This window comes from Saccostrea echinata, unplaced genomic scaffold (genome assembly GCF_033153115.1).
Source record: "Saccostrea echinata isolate AGI-Se365-2 ecotype Australia unplaced genomic scaffold, CSIRO_AGI_Sech_v1 ptg000005l, whole genome shotgun sequence".
NCBI lineage: Eukaryota > Metazoa > Mollusca > Bivalvia > Ostreida > Ostreidae > Saccostrea > Saccostrea echinata.
In genome coordinates, this window is record NW_026889754.1 from 775,452 (window position 1) to 789,590 (window position 14,139).

At 33.2% G+C, this 14,139-nt stretch overlaps 1 protein-coding gene across 1 annotated transcript in view; it reads left to right on the plus strand.

Moving 5' to 3' along the window:
• The window catches only part of LOC133179762 (unconventional myosin-Va-like), a 62,521-nt gene that overhangs the window by 16,791 nt on the left and 31,591 nt on the right, over positions 1–14,139 (plus strand). The window contains exons 14-23 of the mRNA XM_061314455.1: positions 43–183; positions 3,764–3,973; positions 4,194–4,334; positions 5,007–5,036; positions 6,850–6,947; positions 7,675–7,761; positions 7,886–7,997; positions 8,615–8,647; positions 13,493–13,704; positions 13,996–14,110. Coding sequence (XP_061170439.1) covers positions 43–183; positions 3,764–3,973; positions 4,194–4,334; positions 5,007–5,036; positions 6,850–6,947; positions 7,675–7,761; positions 7,886–7,997; positions 8,615–8,647; positions 13,493–13,704; positions 13,996–14,110 — 1,179 coding nt within the window. The remainder of the gene's footprint in view (positions 1–42; positions 184–3,763; positions 3,974–4,193; positions 4,335–5,006; positions 5,037–6,849; positions 6,948–7,674; positions 7,762–7,885; positions 7,998–8,614; positions 8,648–13,492; positions 13,705–13,995; positions 14,111–14,139) is intronic.

The window sequence follows — 14,139 nt, forward strand, 5'->3', positions numbered from 1 at the left end:
AGTATTGTCCTTTTAAAATAGATTTTTTTTGTTTATTTGTAGCACGTATTTAAACTTGAACAAGAGGAGTATGTACGGGAGGCTATTGAGTGGTCGTTTATTGATTTCTATGACAACCAACCCTGTATTGACCTGATTGAGAGTAAGCTAGGAATTCTGGATCTTCTGGACGAAGAGTGTAAAGTAAGTACTTATACGTATACTGATGTAAGTAAGTACTGATATAAAGCAAGTACTAGTAAGTATTTATATAAAGTAAGTACTGATATAAAGTAAGTACTGATATAAAGTAAGTACTAATAAGTACTGATATAATGTAAGTACTTATAAGTACTGGTATAAAGTAAGTACTGATATAAAGCAAGTACTAAGAAGTACTGATATAAAGTAAGTACTGATATAAAGTAAGTACTAATAAGTACTGATAAAATGTTAGTACTTATATGTACTGATATAAAGTAAGTACTGATATAAAGTAAGTACTGATATAAAGTAAGTACTTATAAGTACTGATAAAATGTTAGTACTGATGCAAGGTAAGTACTGACATAAAGTAAGGATATAAAGTAATTACTGATATAAAGTAAGTACTGATAAATACTGATAAAAGTAAGTACTGATATAAAGTAAATACTGATATAAAGTAAGTACTGACAAAACGTAAGTACTGATGTAATTAAGTACTGATATAAGGTACAGACCCTGAAACGTGCTACTACCCCAAAAAAGCGTGTGACTTTCGTGCGCTTTTCGTTTTGTGCAAACCGTGTAGCGTTTCGTGTAAACCGTGCAGCGTTTCGTGCAAACCGTGTAGCGTTTCGTGTTAACCGTGCAGCGTTTCGTGTAAGCTCCAAAGCGTTTCGTGCAAACCGTGTAGCGAGCGTGCGAGAAGCGTGTGAGAAACGTGCGACTTTCATGTAAGAACCGTGTGAGAAACGTGCGACTTTCGTGCAAGAATCGTGTGAAAAACGTGTAGGATTCATTCGGAAGTCATTTTATTTTATATATGGATATTGATGGATCAACATGTCATTCTGTGTTGTTTGTAAGTAATATTATTCGCATATATTACCGGTGGTATAAAATAAAAATACGGAAACAACAAATTAAATAAAATTACTCGGTAATGTATTACATATTTGTTTGTTTTTCTTCCTTTTTTTTAAAAAATAAAGATGGACATAAAATATGTTCAAAGTAATTAATTATATGTACATCAATTTAGAGGTATTTGATTCAATACATTTTTTAAAGGGGGCAATACTAAACATTTTTTAAAAAAAGAAAATTCACCAAGAATCCGGTCTTGTCCTTTTCATTCATTCATTTGAGTCTCTTCACATTTTACAATTATGGTATATAAAGATTACAGGAACATATGGGTGATTAATACAAAATAATACTAGATAGATAAGGCAGGCGTGAAAAATAAAATACAAAATTTAGTGCGTTGCTATAAATGTGAAGTATGGGAATTCTAGGCCGGGGAGCACAGTTAATTCATTTTCTTTATAAACGAACATAATTTTCTTATATCACAAGATTGTGTTACAAATAATTTTGAAACGAAGAGTTATTTATAGTCTTTTTATGCATACAATTGGTTGATTAATAATTGTCACATAAATGAATTATAATCCACATGCTTCGGCAAATACAGGGTAAATTATTTCCGGGGGGGGGGGGGGGGGATGTTCAAATGAAAACACAAACTGAGCTTTTGTTGTTAAGTGTTTTATATATAATTTTGTTTTTAAAGAAATCTATTGCTCTTTTTCGGGGTGCGCCCGATGCACCCCTTAAAAATATACTAGAATCTTCTTTACACTTCCAACACTCTTCTTACGACAGTGATCAAGGTCATTCACAAAAGCGATCACGGGCACCTCGTGCCGGGAACTGAAAACTTGTTCTGTTATTATCTCTTGTCAATCATAGCTAAGATGACACGGGACAATAACGATTGATTTTGATTAGTGAAATTAAATCGTTTTATTAGTATTTAATGGGTACAAATCAATACGGTCCGTGGATTTTATTTCTTAAATTTATCCGATTGTCTGTAAACAGTGAATTAATTTGCCAGTGTATTCGCGAATAAAAAAAATATATAGAAATAAATCTTGAGTACAGTATAATTATTAGTTGTTTTATTAATCACGCAATTACAGAACATAATTTTTAGTTTATAGGACATAGGACATGTACATACATGTATATTGAATGTATTACTAAAAGCCGCGACTTTTGATTACTTTTTTTTAATTGTCCAGACGGGGTTTGAAATCAAGGATTTTACAAGGTGGTGGATATATTGTTTTTATTTGATAAACACAATGCCTCAAACGAGAACTAAAGAATTACAATACCTTTCTCCCCGGCTTCTCTACTGTATAAAATTTTATGATAAAGTTTAACTCTGTAATGAAACGATTACTTATCATTCTGAATAAAGTGCATTTAATGAATTACATGTATCTGGTCCCTCAGGATATCCTTTTATTTTCTTAGAATGGGCACCTGTTTCTATAATAATATTTCCCCCAATGTTATACTAACTGAAACAAGTGCCCGTTATATTTAGCCGTGTACAGATTTGAATATACAACAGCAAGATCTCGGTAATCTACCCCCCCCCCCCCCCCCCCTTCCTGGACAATGTAGTTTACATGTCACTTTTTCAAATTATAAACAGAACCTAATCTAATCCAATGAATATATATTTTTTTATAAATCAAAAAATGAATAAATCAATCAATAATTAAATAAGAAAGAAAAGAAAATCGATTCGCTTTCAAAATCCATACGCAATTTAATCATTTTTTTTTTCAAATCAATAACTGAGTTTATTTGTCAGTAATGAAACGACTTTTTAATATCAAACTATAGGATAATTGTAAAAACATTGGATGCTATAAAAGATTATGAATTAAAATATAATTATTTTTTTCAGTGCGTAATTTAGAGTCTATTTAAAAAGGTTTGTACATAGACGATGATAAGCATTTCACCGAGCGGGCACATACTCAATGATAACTACATCTGTATTAATTAATTACAACCGAAGATTGAGTATTTTACCTGTTAATATAGTACTGGTGTAGCGACTTTTAATCTTAATCTGAATGATTGCAATTCTTAACTAATCTTTGATTAATCCGTAATAATTGAAATAAAGTCCGAGAGATTCCGAATAGAAAATCCAGATCGAGGCCAAAGCGTGCGAGAATCGTGTACAAAGCGTGTGAGAAACGTGTACAAAGGGTTTCGTGCAGGCTTTCGTGTAAACCGTGCAGCCTTTCGTGCAAAGCGTTTCGTGTAAACCGTGTAGCGTTTCGTGCAAACCGTGTAGCGTTTCATGTAAACCGTGCAGCGTTTCGTGCAAACCGTATAGCGAGCGTGTACCGTTCGTGCAGCGTGCGTGTGGGGTAGTAGCACGTTTCAGGGTCTGTAAGTACTGATGTAAAGTAAATTCTGTTACATTTAAGTACTGATACAAAGTAATTAAGATATATAAGTACAGTGAAACACAGTTATTAATAGCGAAGTGATTTTTATTCCTGATGTTTTAAAATATCTAGTCAACTGAATGGATATAATGAGTTATATTTATAATAAATCAAAATTGTTGGTCCCTGGTACTTCAATTTAAGCATATTTTACTGTACTGATGTACAGTGAATTTCGTACTAAGTTCTGTAAAATAAGTACCGCTGTAAAGTTATTGTTCGTGTCCAGTAAGTATGTATTGTTTCCCTTACAGATGCCGAAGGGTTCGGATGAGAATTGGTGTCAGAAGCTGTATGATAAACACCTGGGGAAGGCCAAACATTTTGAGAAACCTCGAATGTCACGGTCAGCGTTTATCATTAACCACTTCGCGGACAGAGTTGAGTATCAGGCTGATGGATTCCTAGAGAAAAACCGAGACACAGTACTCGAGGAAAACATCAATATACTGAGAGCCAGCGAGGTCAGTTATCTCCCCTTACACAGCGGGTTTCTCATTTTTTGAACATAGAGTCAGAATTTTATTTTAATAAATAAAAACAAATTTGTGATTTATGAGAATATATGTTGTGTAAATATGTATACATACAATAAAATATGTTACGGAAATACTTGTGAACACAAGAGTTAATGATATCTGTAGTTTGAGCTCATATATACCTCTATCATTTTATATGTTGTAGTTTGAGCTTGTGGCTGAGTTGTTTGAAGAGAAAGTTGATCCCAATGAGAAGAAATCTCGAGCAGGCTCGGCAACAACTCACCCCCTTAGGCAGGCTCCAAAGGGAGGGCGGGGCTCAAACAAAAAGACAGTTGGATCACAGGTCAGTACACACATACTCAGAATGAGTACACATGTACTCAGTACTAGAATTAAAGCAAAGAGTATTTATCAGAGTAATGTTAATGCAAACTCTTAATCAGTTTTCATACTGCTAAATTAACTGAAGCTTCAGAATGGTCCTTAAGCTTTAAACTAAAAAAATATTCTAATTGTGAAAGTGTAATGTAACATCGTGCACATTATCTTTCTGATTAATAAGGACTGATTTGTCATTCACCTCATTTAAAGCTTTAAGAAAAATATATTTGCAAAATATTATCATCTATTTTATGTGTATCTTGTGTAAAAATAAAATTTTCAAACCAAGAATTCAGATACAATTATCTTTCAGAGCTTTTCTCTATGATATTGAGGAATATTTCTGTGTTTCAAACATATTGTAAATGTATTATATTTAGTGTGTACAATATTTGGTGGAAATTGACTTTTGAACAAGCTGGCTAGATTTGATTAAGATCGTTTCTTAAAGTTCTTATTAACATGTATGTACATGTATATATGTGCAAGACATTTAGCATTGTACTTGAATTAGAGGAAGTTGTTTTCTGCCAAATGCGCTAAAAAGAATACACAGCCAAATGTGATACCTTAACAGTAAATTTAATCTGATGGCTTTATATCCACATTACTACTGAGTGTTGTTAATTTTTAGCAAGTACAGAAAGCCACAGTGGGAGATCAGGTATTGTTGTAGTGGTTACTATGGTTACCATACTAAACTGGTTCTCTGGCTTATATGTATCAATGTAGTGGGGAACCAAACTAATATAGTTCCAAGACCAGTGTATATCACATGGCGGGAACAAAACTCATCTTGTTTACTAGCTATATTTGTTCCTGAGTTTGCCAGTTTTCCTGTTACTCAGAATTATGTTACACATACATGTATTAATGATGTTTGTTGCATATTCATATTTGTGAATTAATCCTATTCATTATTCCTGTAATCTCTTTAACTTAATCAGACCTTCATGTGTTTGTGTTGGGACTTCAGAGGTTTAATTTGGTGGCAAAGAAGAGAAGAATTACATAGTTACATTGAACAATACACTATGATATATATCAAAATATATAAAGTATAATGAGAAATTTTAATGTTCATACATTATAAGTGGTTAAGTATTGTATCACGGGAATTTTATGCTGCTTGAATTGTTGATTCAAAGCATTCATAGGATGATTGTAAAATGACAGTTGGTCGTTAATGCATTTTGTTGAGACTTTAACTAATGTAATTGAATTTAAAAGGTTAGTTAGAAAACATGTACACAAAATAGGGCAAGTGTGGATGTAAACATTTTTTTTATTTGGTATATTTTTTGGCCATTTTTTGTACCAGCTTACATATACACAAGAGAAAAAGAGTTGCATGATTGAAAGCAAAAACTGACATAAAAAGGGGGGGTAAACTAGATAGTAAATATTGTACATTTACATAAGTTCTAAGCAGAAGTATTTGTTTATACGGTTAAACTTGTCTAATCCGGCCACAACTGGTTCCAAAGGAATTGGGCGGATTAGACAGTGTTCCAGATTGGACAACATTTTAAACAATTAAATTTATTGGAAGGGACTTTAAAGTTTACATCATATTAAGCAAGGTTTCAGAATTCACAACATCCGGATTAGACAAGTTTTAGTGTATATACATTATAATCTATTTATCTACAGTATTTGTGTTTTGGGTGTGATCTGCTTTCCCCATAACCAAGATTGTTTGTTTACTAACAGTTGCTAAGTTACAGAAATTTAACCAATAGAGAGTTTGTTTACTGATGGTGGTTGGGTTATAGTATATAGTCAATATAGGACAGAAGAAGTATACCATAGATCTTAATTTTAGTGATTTGTTTTTATTTAATGGCCTACATGGTTTGACTTCAGCAAAGTGATTAATTTGAATCAAATTTGAAGAAAGCAAAATTTATTAATTTTGATTTAGTACACGAATATTAAAAATTTCCTCTGAAAAGAACCATAAAATGAATTATGTCAGAAAAGTAGGTCACTGTATGTAATAAGGTAAAGCCATATATATCATGACCTAATTGCATCTCATTATGACATCACAATACTCATTTGAGATGTCACAAAAAATTCTAAAAATTTTAAAATGTACATGTATATTCCTGAAAATCTTCATCTTTGATTTTATAAATATATATGTACAAATGCATTCATAATTGTACATGTATACTGATTCTTTTTTAGGATAAATAAAAACAAGACTGACTGTGACAATACATGGATCAAATTTTAATAATGTATTATATTTCATATTCAAATATGTGAAGTAAAATACACAGTTGTAATGATACAGATTTAGTGTCAAAAGTTTGAAGTCATTTGGTAACATTGTAGTTAATTTATTGCTATTCTTTGATTTAAGTTTAGGAGATTAGAATAACAAGATTAGTAATGCTAACAGAGTTCCAAGCGCTGCAATTTTACTGTGTTTGATCAGGTTCTATGATGACTTTTTTTGTTGTTTGCAGTTCCGAGAGTCACTACATAAATTGATGGAAACATTAAATGCCACGACGCCACACTATATCAGATGTATCAAACCCAACGACACAAAGGAGGCCTTCATGTAAGTCCTAACACTTCATATACAAACATTAAACGCCACGACGCCGCACTATATCAGATGTATCAAACCCAACGACACAAAGGAGGTATTCATGTAAGTCCTAACACTTCGATTCATATACAAACATTAAACGCCACGACGCCGCACCATATCAGATGTATCAAACCCAACGACACATAGGAGGTATTTATGTAAGTCCTAACACTTCATATACAAACATTAAACGCCACGACGCTGCACTGTATCAGATGTATCAAACCCAACGACACAAAGGCATTCATGTAAGTCACAGGCCCCCATATACAAACATTAAATAAATGTGACAAAACAAAACTCCCAGAACTCCATCAATCTTGACTCCATTAATTACCTCCAACTTTGTCAAAAATCATTATAAAACATTCACTCTCTCTTGGTGTATAATGTCAGTTGATATATCCACAGAGACTTCTAACCTTACTCCCTTTATTTTCATCAGAATTCCAGTAAGGAATAAGAAAAGCTTGGGAGAAAAAGTTTTAGAAATCAGTCTTCTTCACAGTTACAGAATGTAATCAGAATAAATATATGGAATATTGTAGTATTTTCTGAATCATTTCTTTAATCCTCTAAATGTTATTGTGATAGAGTAAGATCCAGAATAGCTAGTATTGCTGCTTTGTTTATTTTGGACAATAAGGAGATCTGAAACACATGTAAATACTTCAACTCTGTTGTGTTGATGTAGATTTGAACCAAAGCGAGCCGTGGAACAGCTGAGAGCCTGTGGTGTGTTAGAAACCATAAGAATCAGTGCTGCTGGATATCCATCCAGGTAACTGTCCTCACCTGTACTGGATATAAGTAACTGTTCAAACCTATAGTGGTAGCCAGGTAGTTTATCCATACATGTATCCATTATCTATTTTTAAGGATTCTGATTGGTTGTCTATTTATAGATGGAGCTATCCGGAGTTTTTCCAGAGATACAGAGTCCTGGCTGGCTCTAAAGACATCAACAGGAGTGACCAGAGAAAGACGTGTGAAAATATCCTCACCAAAGTCATACAGGTAGGGGGATCCAAGAACTCTCTCACTTAATATTACTGTATGGAGCTGGGGGATCCAAGAGTTCTCTCAATTGTGTATAGGGTACTAGTTTTTGATCCAAATTTACCTCAGATGAGGAAGAAATCAAAGAAGTCTCTCAGTATTACTCTCATGAGGCCAGGGATCTAAGTATTCTCTACTGTACTTTTACAGTAGTAAGGTGGGGGTCCAAGAAAATGTCATAATCCGCCCCTGTTGTACAATCAGTCATTTCTTTGCATGGACATGATTTTCTTTAAGTTATAGATCTTCAATTCTGTACAAAAAAAATTAAATTTGACAAACGCCATTTCAGTTGTCAATGAGACCTTCATATATTGGTGACTCTACATTTAAATTATTTTATAATTTATTATTATGCACGTTTGTATACAATACTGATGAATGATCTAAATTATGTATGAGATGACCTGATCTGTCTTTATATTAACTCTGTACTATATGTATGTCTACTTATGATGATCACTGCTCACCTTGATCTATCAGGGTAATGTGAACATAATGTATGAGATGTTAAGATCTGTCTGTACAATTTGTATGTGTACTTATAATGTTTATTGCTCGCCTTGATCTATCAGGGTAATGTGAAGAAGACACCACGAGGTCTCGAGGTATCAATAACTTCTGTTATTTCACTGTTATACATGTAACACTGTTCTATAACTTGTTATTTATTCAGTTATTAGTTTGTATTTTGAATATTCTTTAATCTTTATTATGCATATTTATTATTAATTTAGTTTGTATTATGAATATTCATTAACATGTTTTATGAATATTTATTAATCTGCATTATGAATATTTATTAGTTTGTGTTATGAATATTTATCAGCATTTATTCTGGACTCTTTTCTTTCTCTCCTAAGAGTAGTATCAGAGCTAGCCCATGATAGTCCATGATTTTAGGTTGGCATTGGGAAATGTATCCATGATTTTGTAGCAACATTGAATTTTTCACAAATAGAAAGATGAGTGCTTGTCAATGAGATTTTCAGTGTAAAGGCCAGGACTAAGTTTGACCTGTCTGGATATTTGGGTTTAATCTTCAATACAACTTTGTTGTAAATTAATGTAAAGTTTTGAAGGGAAAATGGAAGAAATGTTTGCAATGATTTGCAGCATGTGTATGGAGAACAAATATTGCATGGGATTGATTGCAATGTGTGTACCGGGCTTAATAGTATTTTCAGTTAGAAATCCTTGTTAGCTACAGAAAATATTTTGTATCAATGGGGCAAAAAACCAAGATTTGTTAAAATTTACACATAATTATATACATAATAAGTGTTCAGAGATTACACAATTTACAAAACTTATACATATATCATAGGCATTGGAAGCAAATTGAAAATGGGGTGGGTGGGGGTTAAACCAACAAAAAAGTTTGGGGGGCTAAACCACAATTTTTATGACTATATTATGTCTATCTTTGCAAAAAAAAAGTTTCCGACATCTATGTTTATACATACTTAGTGCTCAGAGTTTACACAATTTAGAAGAGAAACAAAGATCTTGATACTGTATAAGAGTAATTATTCAATTAATAAGTTAAGTGTAGACTGAAAGGGTTGAAACAGTTGATGTTTTATAAATTACCTTTGGGTGGAATGGTATAACAAGGTTAAAATTCATAAAGTGGTTTGTCATTCTGAAATTGTCAGTAGGTGGATTAACAATGACTTACTGGATCCTATCCCCCACACAATTCATCATTTAAAGGTGCTTGGACACAGATTTAAAGTTAATATTTTCTCAAATTTTCTGTATAATTTCATGACTTATATGTTGCTATAGCATTTCATACTAAAATATAATAAAAATCTTATTTCATCTCGAAGTTATTAAAACTTCGAATTTCTGGACACGTTGGATTGACACATCCTTGCGCTTTCACATATTTTAATTTTATTCTTGTGGCAATTTTGTTGTGTATTAACTCTTTCCCCCTCAGAGCTTTGAAGATAAGGCGTTACTGTATACTCCCGTAGCAAGCCACTGCTGCAGCCTTATCTCCACAGCAGTCTAGCATCAGTGATAACCCCATTTACTCAGGCATTTTCAGAAATAAAGAAAAAAATCACAGTGCTTTATATTTATTCTTATTACTCTCAAATTATTGGGTAAAAGTATATAAAACTAAGTATTTTTATTTTCAGCACAATCTCATCTTTACAATGATGATAACTTAAAGCCAATCCTTTATTTTTAAACTAAGAAAAAGTTTGGTAAATGTCAAGAGTCAGCGTATATACACACATTTTTCATGACAAAATATTTAGAATTTAATCATTTTACAGTCAATAAAAAGGTTTCAATGTCTATTTTGGTATGTGAAAAGATCCACATTTTGCATAGATGCACACTGCGAAGTTTACACAAACGGATAATCTTTTTAATTTCTTTTTTTTGGCCAAGTAAGCCTTCTTTTCTGCTTCAGTGATTTTGTACCAGACGCAGTCTTCCTTTCTCTTCTGTGCATTTATTCGCTGTGCACTTTTATTTTTGTGATGCACATAGTCTATAATAATGTTTGGAGAAAACATATCACCCAAGAAATCTTTTGTTGCAGTTGTTTTTACACAAAAATCGGCTCTGGAATACTGGCCATGTGACTTTCAACTCGCACGCCATGAAATGTCGAAGGTTTTCTGGCCAATTATAATGTTCCAAATTAATTTTTTCTGCACAAATGAATTCTTTATGAATATATGTATTCGATTCAGCATCCTAAGCCCATAAAGTTTATCTAAATCGTCGCGTGAATAGAAATAATCTCACCGTACATTGTTCGTAATCCGCCATTTTGAATTAACAACTTTTGTTTTTCCTACCATACAAGGTAAAAACCATCTTTATTTATAGGTACACGTGAATTGATGACAGTGCACATACTTTATTTTTGTAGGCCAATAATAACGCTTCAATTTGATACCTGCCCCAAAGTTGACGACGTCATAGTCTCGTTTTCACATAGTCTTAAAATAACAAGACGTCGAAAGGCGCTTGTGCGGAAATTCTGTATAGGCGTCGAGAGACGCTAGTGCGGTAATCATGGATGGGCGTCGAGAGACGCTTGTGCGGAAATCCTGGCTAGGCGTCGAGAGGCGCTTGTGAGGGGGAAAGAGTTAATGAAAAATATTAAAACTATAACCCAGAAAATTCAGAGTAGAAATGTTCGAAAGCAAAACCCACTCACAGTATTGTAAGTCCATGCTCAGTGGTGTGCGCAGAGTTTTAAGAAATGAATTTAATTTTTGAAGATTCATGAGTACATGAACTACGACGCTTCACGCTGACATATTTCATGAAGCGCGGTAGCGCTTCATGATAAATATGCCGGCGTGAAGCGTTGTAGTTCATGTACCTCATGAATTTTCAAAAAATTAAATTCATTTCTTATATTTACATTATTTTTCTAATGATATGTCTCATATAACACCATTCAACTGTCATTTTAAAGCAAAAGAGTTTGCACTTTAGTTTTGACGTCAAGTGAGGTATTATGACGTAACAATGGAGATATTCATGCCCATTCATGGTAGTTCATGAGAAAATGAACTGTATTCTATTTTGTAAAGAATCATAGGGGAAATTTATTGGAAATGTAAATATTAACAATTGAACACACCCGATGAATCGTAAACATTAACAATAACAGAGCTCGTGCCCTGTTTACAAAAACAGTTTACGTTTCACGGGTGTGTTCAATTTGTTAAACTTTGTACACATCACAGAGCACAGACGGACAATACTGGTGAGTTGGTTTTGCTTTCGAACTTTACTGCTCTGAATTTTCTGTATTATAGATGTAATATAACAAAATCTTTTCTTATATGATAAGGATAAAGTTAAAATTTGTGTAAGTGTAAATACAGGTGACTCTCGATCTCTCGAAGTTCAAGGGACCGTAAGAAAAGTTCGAGAGATTAGGGGGTTCGAGAGATAGAAAGTGAATAAAATCTGGAATTTTCAGTTTCGATCATCATTGTTTAACTATCATACATACCGGAAGTATATGTTGATAATGTCATTACACGTTTTCATTCGTATTTTAGAGGTAATTTACTTCATTTCAACAACAGTGATCGTATTTGAATAAATAAAATGATTATTTTAAGTTTCAATATTTATTTGTTCTCAATTAATGATTACACGAAACCTGAATAGCAACTGTCTATTTGACTATCCCCCTGGCGCGGGCTTGAACGGTCCTTCACAAGATTGCCCGTAATCGGTATACAATTCTTGAGATAGAATTTCTTGTGCAATGTTTGCCAAACTGGGATTGTGTAGACTCTAATGATGTTAAAGTTCACAATCTATGGGAAATTACTGACACGTTCCTAAATTATTTTCTCAAATTTATCGTCATGTCCAGTCAAAATAAGATTTGAAGAGATTAGTTTATAATTTACCAATTAACCTCGGACGACATACAGGTGTAGTATCATCTATGTAAACACCCAATTAACACGTCCATCCCAGCCCCAGGCGTTCACTGTTATTCAGGTAAGTCAAAGCTGCATCATAATTTTACGCTTGATTGACGTGTATACACGCGCAATCAAACATTCGAGAGATAGAGAGTAAATAACAATGAAATATGTGCAACGGGACCCAGGTCTTGGTTCGAGAGATAGAGAACTTCGAGAGATCATGAGTTTGAGAGATAGGGAGTAAATTTGCTTAGTTATATAGAGGAAAAAAACGGGACCGGAGGTTCACTTCGAGAGATCGAGAACTTCGAGAGATCGGAGTTCGAGCCATCGAGAGTCACCTGTATGTGTTATTCAAATGCATCCCGGAATTTGTAGTTCCAATAATTTCCAGATAAAATAAGTATTTAATTATAATTTCGTGTGAAATGCTATTTCAATATATAAGTCATGATATTATACAGAAAATTTGAGAAAATATTAAGTTCAAATCTGTGTCTAAGCACCTTTAAGGTCTAATTCCACAATTCTGTAGTCATCCATAAGCTTATATGTCTGTTTCTTCACAAGGATTATTTATATAGCTAACCATAACATTGCCCTGTGGAAATAATAGGAATCTAACATTTCTAAGATATGATTCTGAGAGGGGTATATTTAACTGTTAATGATAAGTCATTTAAGATATAGAAGAGAACTATTTCATTTAAATTTAAAAATTTGAAACTGAATGATAGCCCTTTAAATGTCAGTCTGTTAAATGTTTGAAAAAAGCATGTTGCTTGGCAATTTCAAAAGTTGAAAAAAAAAAACTCTTGGAAAGAGAATTTGCAAATGATTTTTGCATGGTTTGAATACCGTGGAAAATGTTTGATTAGTATTTAAGAACATGTTTTTTTTTTATCTTTTCTTCTTAATTCAAAAGATAGTTAAAAACTTAAAATTTTTGCTATTTTAAAAAAAAGCATAAAATCTAGGCCGTTTTTTTTTTTTTTTCTACTTTCACTTTCATTTTCACAGGATCCAGACAAGTACAGATTTGGAAAAACCAAGATATTTTTCCGCGCGGGTCAGGTGGCTTACCTGGAGAAGTTACGCTCCGATAAACTGAAGGCGTGCGGAATCATGATACAGAAACACGTCAAAGGCTGGTTGGCACGACGACGATATCAACGAATCATGAAGTCCATCACCCTGTTACAGAAATATGGGCGGGGTCTGCTGGCCAGAAGGTCAGTTAAATTAATTTAAATAAGGGCAGGGATTTACTGGCCTGGAGGTCATTTTGATTTATGAATATAAAAATATGGGGGGGGGGGGGGGGTTCTGGTCTCGAGGTCAGTTAATGAGTATTAAAGATATGGGTGGGGTTTGCTGGCTAGAAGGTCAATTGATAAATGCTGAATATTACCTCCTAACACTCTTCTGTGATATTCTGAATAAATATCTCTATATATATTGATGTAAGTTTCTAACCTTCAATAGTCAAAGATAGTAAAACAGTACATTTAATTTTTTTTCAGACATGCCAAATTTCTACGGGAAACGTTTGCCGCCACTCGTATTCAAAAACACTGGAAGGGTTACAAAGCAAGGTCACATTATATCAAAGTCAGGAAATCTACCATTATTATACAAGTAAGTCATTCAATTTCTTCATCTATTCC